The 21,711-nt window shown below is 58.1% G+C and overlaps 1 protein-coding gene across 1 annotated transcript in view; it reads right to left on the bottom strand.

Moving 5' to 3' along the window:
- The window catches only part of CPNE2 (copine 2), a 44,694-nt gene that overhangs the window by 2,850 nt on the left and 20,133 nt on the right, over positions 1 to 21,711 (bottom strand). Inside the window, exons 5-14 of the mRNA XM_045806842.2 lie at positions 20,648 to 20,719; positions 19,515 to 19,598; positions 19,103 to 19,192; positions 18,041 to 18,139; positions 17,403 to 17,489; positions 15,983 to 16,042; positions 14,751 to 14,884; positions 12,633 to 12,687; positions 7,747 to 7,798; positions 6,219 to 6,352 (exon numbers count right to left, since the gene is read on the bottom strand). Coding sequence (XP_045662798.2) covers positions 6,219 to 6,352; positions 7,747 to 7,798; positions 12,633 to 12,687; positions 14,751 to 14,884; positions 15,983 to 16,042; positions 17,403 to 17,489; positions 18,041 to 18,139; positions 19,103 to 19,192; positions 19,515 to 19,598; positions 20,648 to 20,719 — 867 coding nt within the window. The remainder of the gene's footprint in view (positions 1 to 6,218; positions 6,353 to 7,746; positions 7,799 to 12,632; positions 12,688 to 14,750; positions 14,885 to 15,982; positions 16,043 to 17,402; positions 17,490 to 18,040; positions 18,140 to 19,102; positions 19,193 to 19,514; positions 19,599 to 20,647; positions 20,720 to 21,711) is intronic.

Genomic DNA, 21,711 nt, shown 5'->3' with positions numbered 1-21,711 from the left:
TGGTGTTTATTTTTACTGTTACTCTCTCTATATGGCAAGTGGGAACTTCACTTACGGTGGGTATACAGTTTCTTTATAAAATTACTTAAAATGCTGAATAATTAGCTTGAGCATGCATGGCCATAGCATGAACTGTGAATGGGACAGCGGGGGCAGAGGCCCCAGGATACCAAGCACTGTGAGACCTTAGTGTGAACTCAGCTCTGTCCTAAGCACCCCCTGGCCCCTTTTTGAGGAACCTGGTTTTCCCCATCTATAAAATAAACAGAAAAGCCCTACATGGCCCTAATATTCTTCAAGGCTTTTGCCTTCTAGTCTGATCCTTCTGGTTCTCAGGAGAGAAGGGCCCAGACTAGTCCAGTCCAGGTCATGGAGGGCAGAACAGAACCAGACCCCAGGTCAGCACCTGGCCACCTTCTCACCCAGCAAAGCCATTTGCTCCCTGGGAAACATACAGAGGCTACAAGCTCAGCCCCCTAGGATGCCCTGCTCTCCTGCTTGTCCCCCACGCCCAGCCCTGGAAGGAGCGAGTGAGCCACTCGGAGGTGGAGACCCACCATCCTAACCCCTCTGCTCCCAGCAGGCTCAGCAGTGAGGCACCTCCCGCACTGTGCCTTTAAGAGACTGAGCCCTTGGCGCTGGGGATACCTGTTGCTATGGAGATGGCAGCCTGGATCCCTGCAGTGGAGGGCAACAGCTGCCAGCCCCCCATCCCTGTGGCTGGGGAGCCTTATAAGCCCATCTACACCCTTGTCCCCCCACAGCCCACCATCGTTTCAGCACCCTTTCCATAAGTGGCCCTCTAACCCCACTTCCATGCTGCTGGAAATAGTCCAGGGTAAGATTTCTGGGGCACCTAAGCTGGCAGGAGGGAAGGCACGGAGGGTCCTGGCAAGGAGGAAGGAGAATGCCTGGTCTCAGTCAACAGGTTCACCACTCAGAGCAGGACTGGCCTCCCTCCCTCCTCCCGATGCAGCCCTCTTAGCTCTCCCCTTTCACTCAGCCACGTATCCATACTAGGTTGGAACCTCAAGCCTGGGCCTCCCCCAGGTCTTGGATCCTTCTTCCCAAGGAGCTGGGTTCCTGTAAGACCATGGACACCACCTGACAGGTGAGAATGTCCCTGCTAACACACAACAGTGCACAGACCCTCCCTGCCATCCTCACGCTGTGATTCTGTTTTAGAGATGAGGAAAGGGGCTTGGGGGGGTGTTCAGTGACTTGCTGGGAACTGGCACAGTCTAGATCCAAACACAAGCCTGGCTGACTCCAAAGCTGGGCTGGGGCTCGTTCCACAGCGTCCCCCTCTGCCACCCCGTTTTGGTGGCCTGGCCTCTCCAATAATGGGCTCCAGCAGGGAGGAGCTTTCCGCACCCTCTCACCCCACACCCCACTGTCAGACCGCCTCGATGTTTAGGATAGCAGCCCAGGGAAGAGCCAGAGCCATGGCACTGAACATTAACCCTCACTCACCAGCCAGCCCGCCATAATACCCACAGCCATGTGCCTGATCTCAGCTTCCACCCAGCCGGGCCAGCCTTGGCAAGGGACGGGCAGCTAACAAGCCCTGTGCTTTCACCCACCCCAGGCGGAGCCAAGGTTATCTAGGATCCTCTACAAGCCTCTACATCGCCAGGGCTCTACAGCCCCATCCCCAAGACAGAAAGGGGGAGGGGGGCTGTGGACAAGAAGGAAGGGCAGAATTGGGCAGGAGGAGGTGGGAAAGGGCTCTGCTGTCCCACAGACAACCCTGGTCTCCCATACCCCCAAGCTTTCCCACCTCCATGCCCTTCCTGGTTCCCTTCCTCCTGCCTGGCATACCCTTCCAGCCACAGCTCCATGACGCATCTGAGCGTCTACACCTCCACCCCAAGCAGGTGGAAGGCCCTCCCTAGCCTGGAGCTCCACTTCCCCTGCCCGCATTACCCCGTGGGGAGGTCTCCTCTGGAGACTCCTCTCCCCCCATACCCTGAGTGCTCCTCCAGGCAGCCCCTTGCACCCTCCTGCATCTCTCCGGTCTGGCACCCTGTCCCTGCCCCAGAAACACAGCCAGTCACTGTCAGGTCCAACCAAAAATCAGAGCGCCTAACAATTCAAGGATGGAGTAGATTTACCTTCACCCAGAGGTTCTTCAGGCTTCTGGGGCTGTAAATAAACACCTCCCCTGAAGCATTTCACATATCAGATTTATAAGAAGTCAACCCCAACAATTACAGGCAGAGTCTGGGGAAGCTGCTCCCTGGCTTATTTCTGGAAGGTGGCTGCTGAAGACCCTTGGGGTGGGGGGAGATTCCCAAGGTCCTGTGTTCCTGCTCCCCGCTACTAGGACACCAGATACCTAGGTAGCCAACGAGGAATGGGCCATGGACAGTGAGACCCAGGGCTTATAAGGGCAGAGGGAAGGATAAGGGTCCCATAATGGGGGTCCCCTAGCCCTTTCTGAACCTCTTAATCTCCTCAGTGGCTCCCCATGGCCCTCAAGAGAAAATCCAGGTTCCTCACGGCCTTCCAAGGCCCTGTGGTAGCTGGCTGTCCACTAGCCCCACTCACCTCTTACATCAAAACTTCCTTCAGTTATGACCAAACACCATGCCTCCTGGGCTTTTTGCATAGGCTGTGCCCTCTGCCTAGGGCACTGCACACCCACGCACACACATGCTTTTTATGTGGCTAACTCTTAAGCATCCTCCACGTTTGAGCTTAGACGTCACTTTTCCAAGAAGCCTTCCCTGAGCCCTCTGGGGTAGGTGCCAGAGGTTGGGCCTCTGGCAGCACGGGCTTAATCGCCATGCGTCACAGCTGCTGTCTCCCAGCCAGGCTCCCCACTAGACTGCAGTCTCCGGGAGGGCAGAGGCCGCGCATCGCGGTCTCCCTCGTACCGCACAGAAATATGCTCCGGAAAGACGGGTTGTGTGTGTGAACCGGAGAGTGCAGGCCTGCCTAGAGCGATGCCTCCCACCACCTGCTCTCGAGTTCCTGTATGTGGGTGTGCATGTGCGTGCATATGTCTAGGGACAGGGAAGGTGAAGCCACACCAAATGTTGCCCCCCCGCAAGCGGCTGTATAAAAGTAGCATTTAACCCACAAATTATTTCCGTTTGCCTTGGGTCTAACTGTGCTCAGTGTCATCCAGGGGCGTCCCCAGAAGTGCTTACTGTGCCAGGCACCGTGCTGAGCAATTCAAGTGCCAATCTGGTTGAATCCTCAGTGTTTCTAGTAGGCAGACACTGTTCCAAGCACCTCCATGGTACAGGTGAGGAAACAGGCTCAGAGAGCTTCAGCAACCCGCCCTGGGTCACACAGCCGGGCAGTGGAGATGCTGGGGTCTGGAGCTCGAGGCTGAACCAGCAGGCAGCGCCGCCTCTGGTGCAGGGTGAGATGCGGGCTAGAGCAAGGCCAGAGGTGGAGAAGCGCGTCTGTTTGCACATCAGGGTGAGAGGGGCTGAGAGACAGTCTCTGGTCCCACTCCTGCTTGGAGATGGCCCAAGTCACACAGGGGTGGGGGGCACTGCTTCCTGGAGGGTGAGGGTGCCCAAAGAAGGCTGCCTCCCCAGGTTAGAAGGACCAGGTCAGGACCAAAATAGCTGGGGCACCGAAAGTGCCAGATCCTTGCCTCAAGACCGCCAGGGAGCTGCCTAAAAGTGGCTGGGGTGTTGAGAGGATCAGGACTGGGCAGAGAAAAGGGGCAAGTTTCCCGCTCCTGGGAGTCCTCAGCAGTTGTTCCCCACAACACCAAGGTCCCCTTCCTGGCCTTCCCCTGCACACCTAGGATCTAGCAGGCACAGGCCCCTTTCTCCTCGGAGTGTACCCCTGCGCCATTCCACCCTGGCTCCGCCTGGCAAGAATACCGGCTTTGTTCTGCTACCACAGCGCGGTTCTTCCTTTCCAACAAGAATGCAGGCCGCTTCGCCCATCCCTTTCAAAGCCAGCTCAGGCGGGTAATAGGCTGGGCGGGACAATGGCCTGGCTGATGGACCACAGGCATCCAAGTGGTGCAAGCCCGAGGGCTGTCTCTCCAACCAGTTCCAGCCCTGCGCCCCCAGAAATTAAAAAACAGCCCATCCACAGGCCTTTCCCTGGTTGCTGTCCCATTCAGGTGGCCCCAGATCCTCACGGCACCCTGGGGGGCTTTCCTTCTCCCCTTCATAAAGGAAACAGGCTCAAGCAGGAAGGGGCTTGTCTCAGGCCCTCTGTGGCCAGCGGCCGGGTGGGGCTCGCACTCAAGCAGATCCTGCTCCTGGAGGTGGAAGAGACCCGGACATCCTTCCTTCTTCCCCAGCCCTTGCACAGTGACCTCCTTCCTGCCAGCCCTGACCTCTGCAGTCTGCTCTCCCTGTCCTTCCTCAGCCTCCAGGTCTCTGGGCGCAGGTGCTTTGTGATCTTGTTTAATCTGAATAGGTCTCACCGGTTTCCCATCGTACAAACCAAACGGAGGCTCAGGGAGGTTACATGCTTTACCCAAGTCACAGTGAGGAAGGGGTGGGGACAGGATTCAGACCCTGGCAGCCTGACCAGAGAGCCCCCTTCCACCTCCCAAACAACCAGACCCTGTCCTGCTGTCCTGCCTTCCCCAGGCCAGCCCTGTTGTCCTCTTCTCTGAACCTCTACCTCCTCCATCATTGCCTCCACTCCCAGAAGCCAGCCTCCACCTTGCCTCTGGTGGGCTCAGAGGGACCAGGTCCCTTTCCCTGGCCTAGTCACCTCCCACTGCCTCCCGAGCCTTGCACAGCACACAGTCCACGGCGGAGCCAACAGATTCACCCATCCCCGGGCATGCCGAGCACCTTCCACAGGCCAGAGGACACACAGCAGCCCGGCCCGCGGGGCGGGAGTCGGGGAGACAATGGATGCGGAAACGTGGAGTAGGGCTGCCGCTGCTAACCTGCCCTGCTGCCATCTTGAGTCCAGATGAGAATGAACAGAGGAGGTGGGAGACCAGCCTCAGACGAGTGATCAAGGAAGACCACCGGGGTGGGGGGGTGGAAGGGGTGGCATCTGAGGGACACGGAGGAGTGGGTGGAGCCAGCCATGCAGAGTCAGCAGGGCAGACGCTCTGGGTGGGGAACAAGCTTGTGTGCTTGAGGGACAGGAAGGGGTTGGTGGTGGGATCCTAACGAGGGAGGTGTGGGGGTAGGAGAAGAGATCTCTATGGAAGGGAGCGGCTGGGGAGTGGCAGGCTTGGACATAGGCGGTTAAAAGGATCCCTGGTAGGAGAATGGACTGGAGGGGCCGGAGTGGGGAGGGCGCATCCAGTGACAGAAGCCAGTGGCCTTGGCCCTGGGAAGGACAGTTCGAGATGCCATTTTGGAGGTAGCATGAAAAGAACAGTCTAGAAGGGATGTCAGCACGGGTGCAGCAACTCATCCTTTCCAAGGGGGAAGCCCAGAGCGGGCCACAGACTTGTGAAGGTCTCCCAGCAGGGAGTGACCAGACAGGAGGCAGACCTAAGCCTCCTTGGTGGCAGCCCAGGCTCCACCACCCAGAGCTGGGAGCTGGGTTTCCAGCCTTGGCTGGAACCTGACAAGTGGGCCTGGGGACAGGACCTAGGAAGGGCTACTCATGGCACCACCCTTGGGACAGAGGGAGTCAACTTCCCAACTCGTGCTGCACAGTCAAGTCGGCAAATCCTGGCAGAGGGAGGGGGAAGTGGACAAGGTGGTCCTTGGTGACCCCCACACTGGCATTAGGCCCGGAGCTAGAGGGCAGAGAGAGGACGAGGGATGCGGATGCTCACAATGGCCGTCTGCCATGTATTCCAGATGCCACACAGTAGCCCCGGCAGCCTCCCGCCAGGCCAGGCTCTAGCCTCATCACTGAGCCCTGGGCCAGGGCCAGACAGTGGCCCAGAGGGTCAGCTTAAGGGCTGCAGGGCCCACCGTCTCTTGGTTTCCATGTGTCCCCGGCATAACGAATACCCCCTGCCCTGGGGAGGGACCTCCCACTGATCACAGCCGATGTCCTACCAAGCATGAACAGAATCCCTGTCTTTTTCAAGTCTGCGCTCTAGAAAGCCAGGACCAGTCAAGCTGAGCTTGGTCCAACCCGCTTACCATACTCGCAGGCAAACTGAGGCCGAGAACTCCAAATGTCCAGCTCACCAGCCTCATAGGGGTGGGCAGAGTAGGGACAGACCTCAGTCTGGCCCTCCTGGCAGGCAAGCAGGGCCCGGCCAGGGCCAGCCCTCTCCCGCACACCCACAGTGGTGGCCGCCTACTCACCGTGGCTGTCTGCTGCTGCGTGGCCTGGGCCGCAAACCGTGCCACGTGGTTGACGATGGGAGAGAAGTTGGTGGGACCGTAGAAGCGGATGTGGGGCAGGCAAGCCGAGTATGCCTGGGCGATACCATCCACACCTGCCTCGGGGAAAAGACTGCATCAGCCTGATCCCCCTGACCCTTTGCCCACCCTCATCCCATTTGCAGATGCTACCTCCACTTCATGCTCACCCCAAAAGCCCCTACAGAGACCAGCATGGGTCCTGTGAGACTGGAAGCTCCCAGAGCGCAGAGCCAAAATGGTATAAAGCAAAGAGCCCTGAATATGGAGTCAGGCAGACCCGAGTTCAAATCCCGCCTTTGCCACTTCTCAGCTGTGGGACCTGAGGCAAGCTGTTTAATCTTTCTGAGCCTGTTTCCTTGTCTGGCAATGGGACTGATAATCTTCACTCTTGGGCAGCTGGCCGGAGCGGGGCTCAGCAGGCTCTTCCCAGAGAAGGACTTGGCAGCCAGCCATCTTGAGGTCCATTCTGGACACACTATGGCTTTTGCTGAGGGTTGCTCGGGGGGAACGGAGATGCTTGCACAGCCCCTGCACACAGTAGGTGCTCTGTAAATGGCCACCATTATGAGAGTAAGAATATCCCATAGCACCGTGGGCCTATCCAGGAGGCCTCTGGCTGGGGAGGGTGTTGATCCACCTGATTTTGGACAAAGTCTCTGGTGACCTGCTCCGAACTAGATGGAGCCCAGGAGCAGCACGGGCTACATTTCTAGCCAACAGATGCTGTGGCTCTGAGTCCTAGCATTCTTCCCAAGTTGGTGACTTGATGCATTTCCCTTCCAAGGACAAACGGCCCAGCTTCGGGAATCCCCAGGGAAGGCAGATGCCCTATCCAAGCCAAATCCCAGACTGGAAGGTCTCATGGCGGGGTCCACCGTCTTCCATATCCACCTGGAGCCCCCTTCCTCCTCTAATAGTTTCTGATTCTGGAAGCTCAGAAATCCTCTGAGGCCAAGGGGGCAGGGGGGGAGCACAGGCACCACACTCACTGCCTGCCCTTTCCTCCCCCCACCCCTGCGCTGGCGAACCTCAGTCCTTGGTTGTCAAGGCTCTTTGTGGAAGGCAGCGGGAGCAGGATGGGGCAGAGCTGGGCCCTTCCAGCAAGCACGGGTGGGAGATGAGAGACAGGTATATAATCTGCTGCCCTCACCTCCTGTTCTACACAGGGCTTCCTTCAACACTTCCCTTAATTCTCACCTGACCAACCCAGTAAGGTGAGCTAAGCAGGTATCACACTCCCTGGGGCAGGTGAGGAGGCAAAGGCCCAGAGAGGTACAGTGATCCCTCCGAGGTCACACAGCCAGGAAAGGGCAGCAGCTGGCCTTGCATCCAGGACCACCTGACTCCAACCTCCAGCTCTTCCCCATCTGTCATGAGCAAGCAGGAGTGGAGGGGATGGGAGAAAAATACAAAACCTATACTCCACCCCTCTCCACCCAGGGCAGGTACAGGTGGGCTTGACACTCACCTGAGCAGAATGGGTTGGTGGGATTGAAGTTGATGGCAAACTCATGGGAGACCTGAAATGTAGAGAAAATGCTGGGTCGGCACTTTCTGGGTCCAGCCCCCCCCCCCAGACCAAGGCTCCCCCTGGGGGCACCTGGCTTTTCATGCCCCATCCCCACCCTCAGGTCAAGGCTGTTGATCCCCCCACATCTGCTTTCACCTCCACTGCTGGGGCTGAGCCCACAGGGAGGCCTGACTCCTCTCACTTCACAATGCGTGCACATCACCCCAATCTCTTCTGGGGGGTCAGCGCTGCGTGTGCCTCCTCGCCCCACTAAGTCCCGGAGCGGGACAGAGAGGCCTTGGGGGCATCCAGGTGGGTTCCAGGGGCACTTGGACTGCCCCTTTGTCACATGCAATCACTGAGGTTCCACTTCTGTGGGCCCCAAGGGCTTTCCCCAACTTCATGGTCAGGATGAATGCTAGCAAAGGAGCCCACGCTGTGCCAGGGAGCCAAACTGGGGAGTAGCAGACAACCTGCTCAGCTGGACTGGGGATCAGGAAGCATCACGGGCCAGAGGGCGAGGGGGCAGATAGAGGGCTAGCACAGTTCCCCTGGGGCCCAGCCTGTGTCTCTGCCTCCAGCCCCAGCCCCGTGGATCATCCTGCACGCTCCCCGATCTGGGACCACAGAGGAACACTAACCACAGACACCGTTCGGGGCTGCGGTAGGACTGCGGTGGCTGCAGAACCCGGGGCCTCGGGGGGCCAGAGCTCAGATGGGGCCTCCCCGCTCTCCCTCCCGCCGCAGTCTCACAGCCCCCCTCCCTGCTGCACGCACACCCCAGTTCAGAGCTTTGCAGGCATCCCCTCGCTCCTGGCCATGACTCAGTGGGGAAAGGCCTCTTACTACCCCATTTCCAGATGATGAAACTGGGACACAGAATGGTCTAGAATGTTCCCAGGGTCTCACACTTACTGAAGGACAACGTTGGGACCAGAACCGAGGTCAGGCTGCCTCCCGAGCCCACTAACCTCAGAAGGCGTTCCTCTCCTCAGGAGGCTGACCGCGACTCCATCTTGTGTCTGCGCAACGCCCGCCCTCAGGCGCCGCGTGTTCTAGGCCCCGGGGAGGCTAACGTGTGCCCACGTGGGATGCGGGAGGGCTTGTTCTGATCGCCTCTCGAGTGGTGCACAGGTGGCCCTCCTTGAGCTAACCAGCGGACGCGGCGGGCACACGGCGGGCGCTACTTTACAGCACCACCCTGGGGCCTCCCCGCCATGCCTCTGCTCTGTAAAAGTTGTGGCTGGAGAGCCGGCCCCCAGGACGTCACCCTGAATTAAACTGTGTCAACGGCGTGGAGCGGCTGGCCTTGTGTTTTGGTCTGAAAGCGCCCTCTCAGTCTGGAGGATAGTCACTGACCCTCCTCTGTCCTCACACTCGCCCATGGCTTTTAAATTAGCAAGATGAAGAGGTCTGGGGGAGTACCTGCCAGGTGAGACCTTCAGTCTGGGCGCAAACACTCCCAGACAGGCTTTTTAGCTCCCAAACATTATGACGTGCGTGCTGGAAGGCCCCACCGAGTCCAGTGTGCCCATTTCACAAGTAAACAGGCCCAGAGAGGGAAAGCCAGGTGCCAAGGCCACACAGCAGAACAAGCCTGAGACCTGAGCCCCCCATGCCTGGAGATGGAATTGGAGTCCTGGCCTTGCTGAGTCCTCCTGGGCCAAGAGGGGTGGGACTCAGCATAGGGAGTTTACCCCAGCAGGGCCCTAGGGGTGGGTGGGTGGCCTGAGGAGAAGACCCTTCCCTGTTCGGGGGGAACATCTTTTCTGTTCTTTGCTCCCTCGGCCCTAAGGGCTGGCATGGAGCCAGTCCCCTGATGTCCCTCTTGGGTCCTCTCCCTGCCCTGGGGCCCTCTTCACCCTGTCCCCAGTCTGGGCTCCAGCTGTGGGGGCTGGAGGTCCTCATTGCCATGGCAACTCGATGAGCCTCTCTCTATAGAGACTGAGAGGGGGGCTTGTACCGAGGGGTTGAGAGAGGAAAATGGTTGCCAAGGAAACAGGCCTCCCTGGGCCAATGACTTTGTGCAAAATCAGATTTTCGGAGATTTTAGAGACCAAGGGGGAAAGTCCCCTCCTGATAAGGTTGCAGTAATATTCTGCTTTCTGGGCCACTCAACCTCTTCATTCCTCACCCCTTTTCCTCCTTTCTTTGTGGGGAGGCCTGGTGGTCCAAGTGGATGGGTCTGTGAAGGTCACGTGTCCAGCCCAGAGGCCCCTCAGGTCACCTACTCCAGCAGCTCCACTTGACAGGCGGAAAGACCGAGGCTCAGAAGGGGTCAGGGAATGCCCAGGTGACAGCCGTGAGCCACAGCAGAGCCAGGCCCAGATTTGGGAGACACGTGCAGCCGCTTACAGCAGCCCAGCCCCCTCCCACGCGTGCTGCCCTGGTTTGCCTAAGAAATGCCAGTAAACAGGACACGTTTTCTGGAGACCATAGCCAGATTAGGGGTCCCTGGGGAGCTGCTGGCCACAGTCTTTGTCCTGGGACTCCCTGCTGCCTTCTGACAATCAGTGCTTCTGTTCACCTAGCCTGGCCCCTGGCCCCTGGTCAGTGGGTGACTTAAGACGCTGCTCCCTGTGGCCCTGGTGGGGGCAGGCACGGGAGAAGGAGCTGAAGGGATCCCCGAGGGCCTGTCCTCTCCGAGTCTTAGTCACCCCAGCCTTACAGTGGGGAGAGTCACAGACTGTGCTCTTCCCCACCCCAGACCTTTCCTCCCGCCTGATCCCTCTCTCCATCTGACCAACTCTGGCTCGTTTTGAATGTCCATCTCCTCAGGGAAATGCTTTCTGAGTCCCTCAGCCACTGGCCAGGGCAGGGGTCCTTTTTGGGTGCACCTGGCTCAGCCCCAGGAAGGAAGGAAGGTTCCAAGGGCAAGCAGCTGAGTCGCATGTTCCTTCCAGCTTCCCACACTCAGAGAGCCAACACCTTTGTCTCCTCAGGCTGCCAGGCCCCAAATTCACTCTGTCAACAAACCGGTACACACCCAGTGTGTACCGGGAGCTGGGACACGGGAGGAAACCAAGGGCCCTCCCGGACTGTTGAGCTCTGGACAGAGGCGACAAACAAGCAAACCCACACGTACAGAGGTGACCAGGAAGTTTTGTGAAGACAGCCCGGGACAGGAGGAGGGGCCCCCCATGACTCCCTCAGGGAAGGCCTCCCAGAGGGAATGCCCTGTTGGCCTCTACAGTGGGGAAAATAGTGAAAAGGAGCAACAGGCCAGGGGAAGGCCACGTGCAAAGGCCCTGAGGCAGGAATGAATGAAAGAAGGTTCACGTGGCAGGAGCCAGGCCAGTTAGAACGGGAGGGAAGTAAGGGCCCGGGAGGGGCTGGGCCTGGCAGGGGAGGTGGGATGTAGCATCTGCCCTCGCCCAGCCTGGCTCTGGCAGCCCTCCTGACACCACTGGGCACTCCAACCTGGCCAAGCCCTGAGCCTCCAAAGAGTTGCCCTGTGACATTTCCAAGGAGGTTTTTGAGCAAGAAAACATCTCATTCAGCCAGAGTTCTTTCAAAGCTGGCCGGTGTCCTAGCAACGGGCTCCTGCCAGGCCTGGCCGCAGCAGCCTGCCCCACCCCCAGTGGCGTCGCTGTCTGCCCAGAGGCCCAGCTTTGGTCCTGCAGGATCCTGCCTCCCCCGGCCCCACGGTGGCCAACAGGCCACAGAGCCACTCCCTGAAATTCGAGGTGAAGATCGTCCCTCCCCAGAGAGGATGGGAGGGAAATGCTCACTTGAAAACAGCATGGGGCACAGCAGGGCAGACAAGAGGGGGCACTAGCTGAGACACATAGGCAGGTTTACGAGCCCTGTGTGCCCGTCCCCAGGCTTCTCACTGGAGAGGCAGCAGATTCTGAGAAGAAACTGAAGGGTCCATTTGCCCAGCTGGAATTAAACACGGCCTTGGGCAAGTCCCCTGAGCCTCTGTTTTTCCACCTGTAGAATGGACATCACTCCTTCTCTTCATCTCTCCATCCTGCCCATCCTCACCCCAGCCAGTCCCCACTCAGCAGCCAGAGCGGGCCTTCAAAATGCCAGCTGGCTGAGAACACCCCACATGGACCCCGCAGTGACCGTCCATTGCTGTTTAACATGCATTTGAGGCCCTGCATGGCTGGCCTCCCACCCCGCTAGTTGGGGCTCTCTCCATCTTCCATAGAGAGGCTGTCACGCCCACCTCTCAGTTCCTCCACCTCGTCCGTACCCCTTCCTCCCAGGCTCTGCATGGGGTCTGTCTGCTCTGAACACCCTCCCTGCCCCATCGTCACTTCTAGTCACTCTGCAAACTCCTCCTTTCCCTTTCCTTCTTGACTTAGACCTTGCCTCCTCCAGGAAGCCTTACCTGCTACCCCCAGGGCCAGGTTGGGGCCCTCCTCTGGGCTCCCCCCAGGCTCATGCTGCCCCATCTCAAGACTGATGACCCTGCCTGTCTTTGGGGCTGCCGGACAGAGTACAGGATGCCCTGTAAAATGTGAATTCCAGATAAACAGTGGATATATATATTTAATATAAATATATCCTAGGCAATATTTAGGATATAGTTAAGAAATTTATTTATCTGAAGCTCAAACCTCACTGGATGTCCCGGATTTTTGTTTGCCAAATCTGGCCTCCTATGTGTCTTCCCCACCTGACTTGATACCAGGGGACAGAGGCCATAATCTGCCTGCTCATTCTTACAGCCCCTAGGCCCGCGTGAGGTTCAGGCTGGGCCGTGAGTGTGGGCTTGGGGTAAATGCAGAGAAGGCAGGGAGGCTGGGCCCCCAGCCCCTTCCAGAGTGGATCTGAGAGAGGCAATACACACAAAGCCCATCTCAACCAGAAGGAAACAGTTCAGCTCCACTCACCTTCCAGTCTGGGGGTAACTGGGCCCCAAAGCCCAGAGCCGGAAACATCTTATCACTAATCAGAGAGAGGAAAAGAAAACCACTATGAGACAGCAGGACAGAGGCCTCAGCCGCCCACACTCACCCCCCCCCCCAGTCCCACTCAGGGCTGGGCCCACCGGCCTCGCATACCTCCAAGGACAGAAGGAAAAAGCTCACCACCTCTAGAAAGAGCTCTGTTCGAATGATTACTGAGCTCACACCGCCTCTGAGTACCTGGTGAATACGAGGCTTGACCCCATCTACACCTGTGGCAGACATGGCTAATCCATCACAGCACTTCTAACCAGTGGGCCTGGGTGCAGCTTCTAGATCCTTCTCGAACTGGGACATCGGGCATCTGGCAGAACACCGTCGTTATGGAAATGTTCTGCCTGTCTCTCAGCCTCCTTTCTGTGGCTGGGAAAAATTCTCCTTAGAACCTTGGCTTAGCTTCAAGACCCTTCATCATCCAGCCCTAGAGCCTACTCTCATCCCCACCTGCCCTCCCTCACCCCACTGCCCCAGCCCTGGCCGCGGACCGCTAGCTATGCCCCCCACACAGGGCACCCGCATGCTCCAATTCTGATCACGTTGTGCCCCCTCCTGAACTACCTGTCCCCAGTCTGTTCCCTGTGGCAAACTCCTACTCATCCTCTACGGCCCGATTCCAACGGCCCCTTCTCTCTGTGGGTTTCCCCGAGACCTGAGAATCCCTCTCTCTCTGGTGCTCCTGGAGCGCCTGCCTTACACATAAACTGGTCTCTCAGAACTGCAGTGGCTTTCCCGTGTCCTTCTCGAGCGGGAACTCCTGAGGGCGGGGGTCCTGTCTCACCTGCTCACTCACTCAAGGCTACACGGAGTCCCCTGGCTGTTGAGTGGAGGACAAACTGCCAGGGGCTAGGACAGACGCAGGGAGACCAGTGAGGAGCTGCGGAAGTGATCTGGACGGGAGGAGATGGTGGTTTGAACAGGCTGGTAGCCCTGGTGGTAGAAGAAGGGGTCAGACTCGAGTGTTTTGAAAGGATTTGCGGAAAGAACAATGGGGGAGATGAGGGAAGGAAGAAGTGAAGGGTTCTGGGTGAGTGGTGGTGCCTCTCACTGAGCTGGCGAAGCGCACTCACTGGGCCCTCCTTGCTAAGCCTGAATGCCCACGAGAAGCCGCAGTGAAGGGACCAAGTGGACAGCGGGATACAAGGGGCTCCGGGGCGGCCACAGCGGGCTCCTCCACCCAGCCATGCAGATGGGGACTTTCACCTCCCTTGCCCTCTGTGCTATCCCTCTCTTAATGTGGCCGGGGATCAGAGCCACCCCTGAGCCCCTGGGAGGCAGATCCTGGTCCTCAGGCTGCCTCTCTCAAGGAGGCCGAGTGTACACAGGATTCCTGAGCCTGCTGTTGTTCCTGCCAAATCTGTGCACCTATACCTTCCTCCCTGGTCTCCTGCGTTTTGGTCTATCATCTGGTCTCTCATTCCACCCTCTGGCCTAGAGGTCCCAATCATCAGCACCCGTGGCAGTGATGCCATAACCTTCAAGTGACTTGATCCTCCAAGGCCACACCCTCTACACTAGCTTTCCTTCCCTGCCTTTCCACTGCCCCCCCTTATCCCCAAATCTCCAGGAAGCATGGTCATGGGAAGAGGGCCCACACCTGCTGGCTGCTCCTTCCAAGTTCCCAACAGGAGTGAGAATATTAGGACATTTGGTGCCGGGCCCAGGAATCAGAATGCCCGGGTACTAGTCCCCCTGATCTGCTTGACTTGGATGAATTCTCTACCTGCGTCCCAGGCCTCCATTGCCCCAGCTATAAAAGGGAAAGTTGCAACGAGAGCAAACAAGTTTCATTTTCTATCTTGATTCATTTTCTTACTGGCTCCCTGGTGTACCACGTGGAGGAGGATTCCAGTGTGGACCTGGCTCGGTAGGGAAGAGGTCAGCAATCGACTAGCAATGTCTGCCAAGGTGTAGGAAGGGACAATAAGACAGTATACTGTGTGTTGGCCATTCCCAGGTCTGAGGATCTTTGGGTCCCTTCCAGCTCTGACCAGCTGAGCTTCCCGGTTGGACGGAGCCGGAGCTGCCCTTCAGAGTCAAGCTTACCTGTCGTAGTCCTGGATGATCTGCCCAACAGCCCAGATGGCCGACAGATACTCGTTGGTGCCCATGGGGTTGATATAGTGCAAAGAGGAAGGGTCGAGGGGATTCCCATTGGAGGCTGTGAAGTCTATCCCAACCTGTAGAGTGGGGGAGAAAAGGCTAGAGTGTGGCCACAGACCCTGGCTCTCTATCTCATCCCCAGGGAACACAGGTTGAGGGGACATGGGAAGCCACTCATCTCCCTGTGCCAACCCACCCTTCCATAAGATGATCTGAAACCTGCCAACTGATTGTGTAATTCCTTTGGCTCTAATGCCATCTGTGGCTCCCTACTGCCCAAGCATAAAGTCTATTGCCCAGATTATGTGCTACAAAGTCAACTCACAGTCCCAAAGTCCTTTGTCCCCCTCATTGTCACGACCCACACACTCCTCCGTTTCCATTTCCAGGCCTTTATTCATGAGGTTCCCTCTACCTAAGAGCCAGGCCATCTTTTCTCCCTCTCTCATTCTCCTCTGTCATTCAGACCCAATTCAGAGGTCGCTGCCCCACTGAAGCCTTCCCAGACACCTTACCCCCACCCCAAGCCACCTCCACATTGTCCCTCAGACCCCCAAGGGGCCCTGGGACCTGGGGCTGCCTGGTAGGCCAGTGCCCATCTGCCCAGAATGGGTGCTCATTGTAGGCAAGACACATGCCCCCAGAGCCAGGTCCAGGGCGAGGCAGGGAGCACCAGAGAAGGTGCTCCACAGGGGCTGAAGCTGGGATCTGCTCTCTCAGCCTCCAGGGAACTCCAGCCCAGCCCCCAGAGGGGTAGCGCGACGGCGGGGGGAGGGTTAGGAGAGGGATCTAGGGAGAGAGATGGCCGCCTGGGAACTGCGTCATGGTGGGGTGGGTCTTGGCATCTTGGGGGAACAGTGAGGACCTGTGTGGATGGAACCGAGTGAGCAAACAGGAGGGATAGCAGAGGAGACAGAAGGCCTTCTGAAGAGCAGGGAGGAATTCAGCTCTTTTTCCTTCTGCAGGGGGGTAGCCAAGAACACTCTGCGGTGCGGCAGCCATGCCCTGACCTGCAGCTAAGCCCTGACTCAGGCTCAGCCACCTAGGCCCTCTCCTCTGGGCCAGACACTCCCCTTGCCCTGGGGAAGCCCTTCCTGCAGTTTATCCCCCGTCCCTCCTGCTGCCTTGGTGGCCCAAGCCCTTGGGGAGGGTCCTCGCTGGGGTGGGGGGCTTACGGTGAACATGAGCTGGCAGCCTCCCAGGATGTAGTCCAGGAAGGAGTAGTCCCGGTTTATCTGGAAGGAATCAGGGGAGTCAGTGGGTCCCTGGCCTGCACCTGAGGGCCTGCCCTCCACCTGGCCACGGTTCCCAAGAATGACCTTTGGGGAGCTGACTGCTCTGTGCCCCAAAACCTTAGCAGAGTCAAGGAGACCAAGGGAAGAACCAGGCTGATTACAACCAAACCCAAATCTCTCTATAACAAAACCCTCAGAGCAACAGTTCAGGCGGTGAGACACGCACACGCACGCTCATTCCAGGCAGGGTCCCGGGGCCTAGTGTCAGTCGTACCTACCAATTACAGGGCAGAGAAAGTCTCAATTTGTTGCTGTTCAGTCCTTGAGCCCTCTTTAGCCCTGACGGACCTCCGCCCTGAGCGGAGAAGGACCAGGCCTCCGGCCCAAGGCCTTCGGCTGTAACGTAATCAAGCTGCCAACACACGTGTTTGTTTTGATGATGGTCTTTGCTCCCTTTGGCGAAGGATACTGGCCTTCCAATTTGGGTGGTTGTAAGGGGCTTCCTTTCAAAATAAATGTATTTAAGAAAAAAAAAAAAAAAAACAACCCAGAATGGGGAGGGAAGAAGGACTGATTACAAAAACTAATAAGTAAGGCAGGTGGCGAAAATCACGAAGGGGAGTAGGCGTGACGGAAGTTTCAGGAACACGGACCCCGCATCATGAGGCTGCAGCTGCCAGCTTAGCCTTCCCCGGGCACTTTGGCGTCGTGACCTCGCCGAGCGAGCAGTCGTGGAGGCCCCCGCCAGACTGCGCGGTTTCCAGACCAGGACGTCAGGCCCGGTGTTCAGGGCGCTCGCTGCCCTGGCCCAGGCTGCCTGCCTGAACACCCTGCCCGATTCCGGCAGAGCCTGGCTCCTGGGCATCCAGGGGCGGCCCTGACCACCGCGGCTGTCAACTTCACTCCCTTTCCGGGCCTCAGAGGCCCCAGCTGCACCATGCGAGTCACAGCGACCTGAACCCTCAGTGATGTCGCTGGGCCCCCACCGGACAACCCTCTGTCCCTCGGGTGCCGGACATGCAATGGGCAAGCCGCCAGCATGGGAAGCAGTTACCTTCCAACTAGGAGAGGCCCTGGAAGGTCATTCATGCCCTCCTGAACCTCCTTACATCCCAGGAATATGATATGAGACTCACCTTTCACCTTTGTTTTTATAACCTTCTTAACATCCCCATTTTACAGATGAGGAGACTGAGGCCCAGAAAGGTTAAGCTCAGAAGATCCCAGAGCCAGGACATGGCAGAACCAGGATTTGAATCCAGGCCTTGCTGGCTCCATACCCAATGCTCTGCCTATCCCTTCTGCAGTGACAGCTCCCGACAAACGGGGCCCTGCCCTGGGCCCACCCCCGCTGGCTCACCTTGCAGGAACGCAGGATAATGATGCCCGAGTTTTTATAGTTCTTCTTCTTCCTTTGCTTCTTGGGATTGATGCACTCAAACTCCAGCTGGACAACGTAAAAGAAAGAGAAGCTCAGCTTGGGGCTTCCATGGGGGACTGACCCTCCCCTGGGCCCCAGGATCCCCTCCACCGTGCTGACCAGGGGGCAGCATGCCTCCTCCAGGAAGCCTTCCTAGATGTCCACACCCAGAAATGTTCTGGCTACCTCAGACTCACACCAAGCTGTGCTTGCCCAAGGTAGGAGGACCTGGATCTCCTTCCCACCCCGGATGATGACTCATCTGCATCATGTCCACTCACCTACCCAGAACCATCACCCGGGGCCCAGCTTCTTGGCATGAGTTCAATGGACAGCTCTTCAGTGCTCACCACACGCTAGACACTTTACCAGGATCATCTCATTTAATTCCCCCTCTCCTCCTCTGCCCCATTTGACAGATGGGGAAACTGAGGCTCAGAGGAACTGGATGTCTTACTTAAGGTCATACAGCCAGAGAGCTGGGATCTAAGCCCCAGTCTGCCCGATTCTAAGCCTGTGTGCCTCACCCGTCCCCTGCTAAGGTTTCAGGGTCACACACACCCACGGGCCCATCTCACCGGGACGCCATCATGAGCCTCACGCATTTGCGACACCGAGGTCTGGAACTCGCCGATGAAGTCATGGCCCCCGTCGTTGTCATAGTCGTAGCACATGACCTGGGGTGGGTCCAGTGAGGTCACCACAGAGCCCTCTCAGCTGTCTGAGCAAACCCCACGTCTTCCTTTTGCTGGTGCCTCCCCCTGTTCCCCAACATCTGCCTTGCTGGCCTGGGATGATGCCATTAGCTCCTGAACTGCCTCCTACAGGAAGCCTTCCAGGATTGCTGGGAAAAGGAGCACCCCAGCAATGGAGGCTGTACACTCTGGAGCAGGAAGCTCGACTCCCCACATGCCTGTCACTCAGCTTCTCATCTGTCTGGGGCTGTGGTCCACCTGCGTTGGTGGGCTTTGGCCTGGGGCCCTCCCTAGGGGCATTCCCTAGGGCGACCCTGGACATGCCTCTCGTCTCCCTAGACTGTTACTTCCCTTGAGATAGGCACACAAAAAAATCCCAGCTTTCCAGCTCTCTAATCTAGCTGCCACTGCTAGGAAGGAGGCAGGATAAACGGAGGCCTCGAGAGGGAAGCACTTGCCCAAAGTCTCACAGCAGCAGCAGCAGACCCAGAACGAGAATTCAGGTTTCCTAGTACGCTGTTCAGGGATCCATGCCCCAGCCTCGCTGGTTCCCTCCCCCCATCTGCTCTCAGACATGGCGCCTGGGGACTGAGGTTCCGCAGACACCCGTAATCGTAATCGCTGTCCTCATCACACTGACAACACCTGGTGGCTTCCAAGGTGCCTGCACGCTTGCCGTCCCAGCTGGGAGCACCACAGCCCTCTGGGAGGGCATTCTGTTCCTGTTCCAGAGACGGGCTCACGGAGATGGGGGCCTTGCCCAGATGGCTCAGACGGTCAGGCAGATGTGAGACGCGAGCCCAGGTCCCCTGCCTCTCCCCCTACCTAGGTTTGCTTTCCCACCTTAGTACGAAAGAGCTTTGCAAGGCATCCTCGGAGAGCCTGGGAGAGCGTAGGAGGCTGGAGCTGGCAGGGTGGGGCGCAGGGCTCCCAGGGCCCCCTCACCTGGATGGGCTTCTCCATGTCCCCATCACACAGGGACACCAATGGCACCGTGAATGGTTTCCACACGGGGTCCAGCGTGTACTTGATCACCTGCAGCACAGGGAGGGCCAAGCGTGAGTGCATGCCCAGGGCAGCAGTGCTCTGGGCTTGGGCCAGTCCGATGGTGGGGGTGGCAAGGGAGGGAGGCCCACAGCCACGCTCCTGGGGACGGCAGTGAGCACTGTGTGGCAGGAAGGGAGAAGGCCTTGAGACACCATCACGGCTTTTCCCCTCCCCTGCATGGTGGTGACCTCAGAGCCCTGTCCTGAGACACAGGGGGTGGCCGGACCACAGATCCCCTGGCTCCCAGAGATCTGGTTCTGGGAGATCTGGGGTTCTGGGGAGACACGGCCCCAGAGCCCCGTGCACCTACCTCAGTCCTGTGAACCAGCATCCACTTGCCGTCGTCTCCTGGTTTATAAAACTCCAGAAATGGGTCTGACTTTCCGAAAAGGTCCTGGAGGAAGCAGGAGGACATGGGTGAGGGAGGCACGGCTCTACCGGATTCAGACGAGAGGTGGGGGGGCCCAGCTGCCTCCCCAGCCCCACGTCGGGTGGGAGCTGTGGGCAGAGCCCCCCCCCCAGGAGAAACCCCCCCATCCCGGGGTTACCAAAGCCTGTGCTCAGAGACCCCAAGACCTGGAGCCTGCAGGCATCATAACTTAGATGGGGTAGGACTTCAAAAGGGCGATCATTCCCCATGCCGGGGGATGCCCGCAGCAGGATGGGATTTTAATTTACTTTAGTAGGAATTTGAAAAACTGAAACTATCCCAGCACATCACAGAAGGGATAGGATGTCCTTTAAAAATCCATTTATTTAAGTTAAAAAAAAAGTGTCACGAGGGGCACCTGGGTGGCTCAGTCGGTTGGGCGTCTGCCTTCAGCTCAGGTCACCATCCCAGGGTCCTGGCATCGAGCCTGGCATGGGCTCCCTGTTCAGTGGGGAGCCTGTTTCTCCCTCTCCCTCTGCCCCTCCCCCTGCTCATGCTCTCTCTCTTGCTGTCTCTCCACTAAATTAAAATACAATCTTAAAAAAAAAAAAGTGTCAGGGAACATTCAGGGAAAAGGACATCCCTGGCAGAGGGAATAGCAAGGGCAAAGGTCCTGGGGCAGGAGGTGCCTGGTGCACTCCTGGGACAACGAGGAGGCTGATTTGGCTAAGGCAGAATGAAGGTGGGAAGAGCAGAGGCGGTGAGGTCAGGGGGTGCCATGGACACCCCCAGTGGGGCCCTGTAGGGAACTGTAATGATCCCAGCATTCACACTGAGGTAGGGAGTTCCCAGGAGTGGGTTTCCACTTATGTCTTGAACACCTCTAAATAATGGCAAACTCTTTACCTCAGTGATAAAGGGGTCCGAATGTGGGGTGGCCTGAGCTATGGACTTGTTCCTGGATGGGGGGCGATGAAGGTGATGGCCAGAAGCACCAGGACTAGGCCCCCCATCCCTGGACAGGGGGAGGGATACTGCTCCCTGATGGCGAACCCCATTCTCGCCCGCCTCACCTTCTTGTCCAGCTTCCTGCCCGCCAGACTCAGTGTGATGACCTGGTTGTCCGACAGCTCCTGGGCGGCAATCTGTGAGGCCAGAGGAATGTGAGGGTCGGGAACTGCCCCTCTAACTCCCCCAGGCGTCCTGCCAGGTGGGGAGCACAGGTGCCCGGGGATCAGCTCTTCAGGGCGGGGAAGGGGAAAGGAGAGGAGGAGTGGTAGTACCAGGGGACCCTGGACGTGCCTCTCATCTTCTCGAAACCTCCATTTCTAGCTTCTGGAAAATGGGGTAACCCGTGTGAATATGAGGATCAGAAGTGACCCCACGTGGCTCAAGAGGGGAGGCCCCATGAAGCAGCTACCAGATACGAGGGGTGGTCTCCAGCTCTGGGGAGAGCTTCTGGCCAGGGAGAAGCTTGACAGGCCCCCTTGGGCCCCCACTGCAGACCCTGGAGTATAGCCACCTCAAAACGTCAAGTCATTGGGTATTCCAGGAACCCCACTGTGCAGCTAGGGAAACTGAGGCCCAGGGCAGAGACAGGAGTCACCTGAGCTCCCTCTGCTGTCTTGTCAGCTCAGACTGTCATCTGTCTTCCAGGTCTTTCCCCTCAGCCATAGCCCTCTGGCTCCAACCCAGCCGGTGATGGACCAGCTGAGTGACCTTGGGGCCACTTTTGCCCTCTTTGGGCCTTTCTCTCTCCCTCCCCACACAGTGGCAGGGAAAGCCCTCGGGCCAACAGGAACACAGGTGGGCTGGGTCCTCTCTCCCCTAGGGCTTCCTCTTCCCTCACGCCCGTAGGACAGCCTCACCTACAAGCTAATGGACCCACCAGGACCACATACGGAATCCAGGCTGGATGCTGGGCTCCCCTTCCTTTCCTCCAGCAGAGACTTGCTCAACAACCTTGCCAGGTAGATCCTATCATTGCCCCCATCCCACAGAGGAAGGAACCGAGGTCTGGACTGCCCCCCCCCCGGCAATGTAGGGGGGGACAGTGTACCAGGTTGGGGTGGGGGGGGCGGAGAGGGAGCCGCTGGGCTGGCTTCCAAGTGGAAGAGAGCCGGCTAGTGAAGGTATA

The sequence above is a fragment of the Ursus americanus genome, chromosome 21 (genome assembly GCF_024610735.1).
Source record: "Ursus americanus isolate L20-20 chromosome 21, mUrsAme1.1.p, whole genome shotgun sequence".
NCBI classification, from domain to species: Eukaryota; Metazoa; Chordata; class Mammalia; order Carnivora; family Ursidae; genus Ursus; species Ursus americanus.
This window is presented reverse-complemented; position numbering and strand designations above follow the sequence as displayed.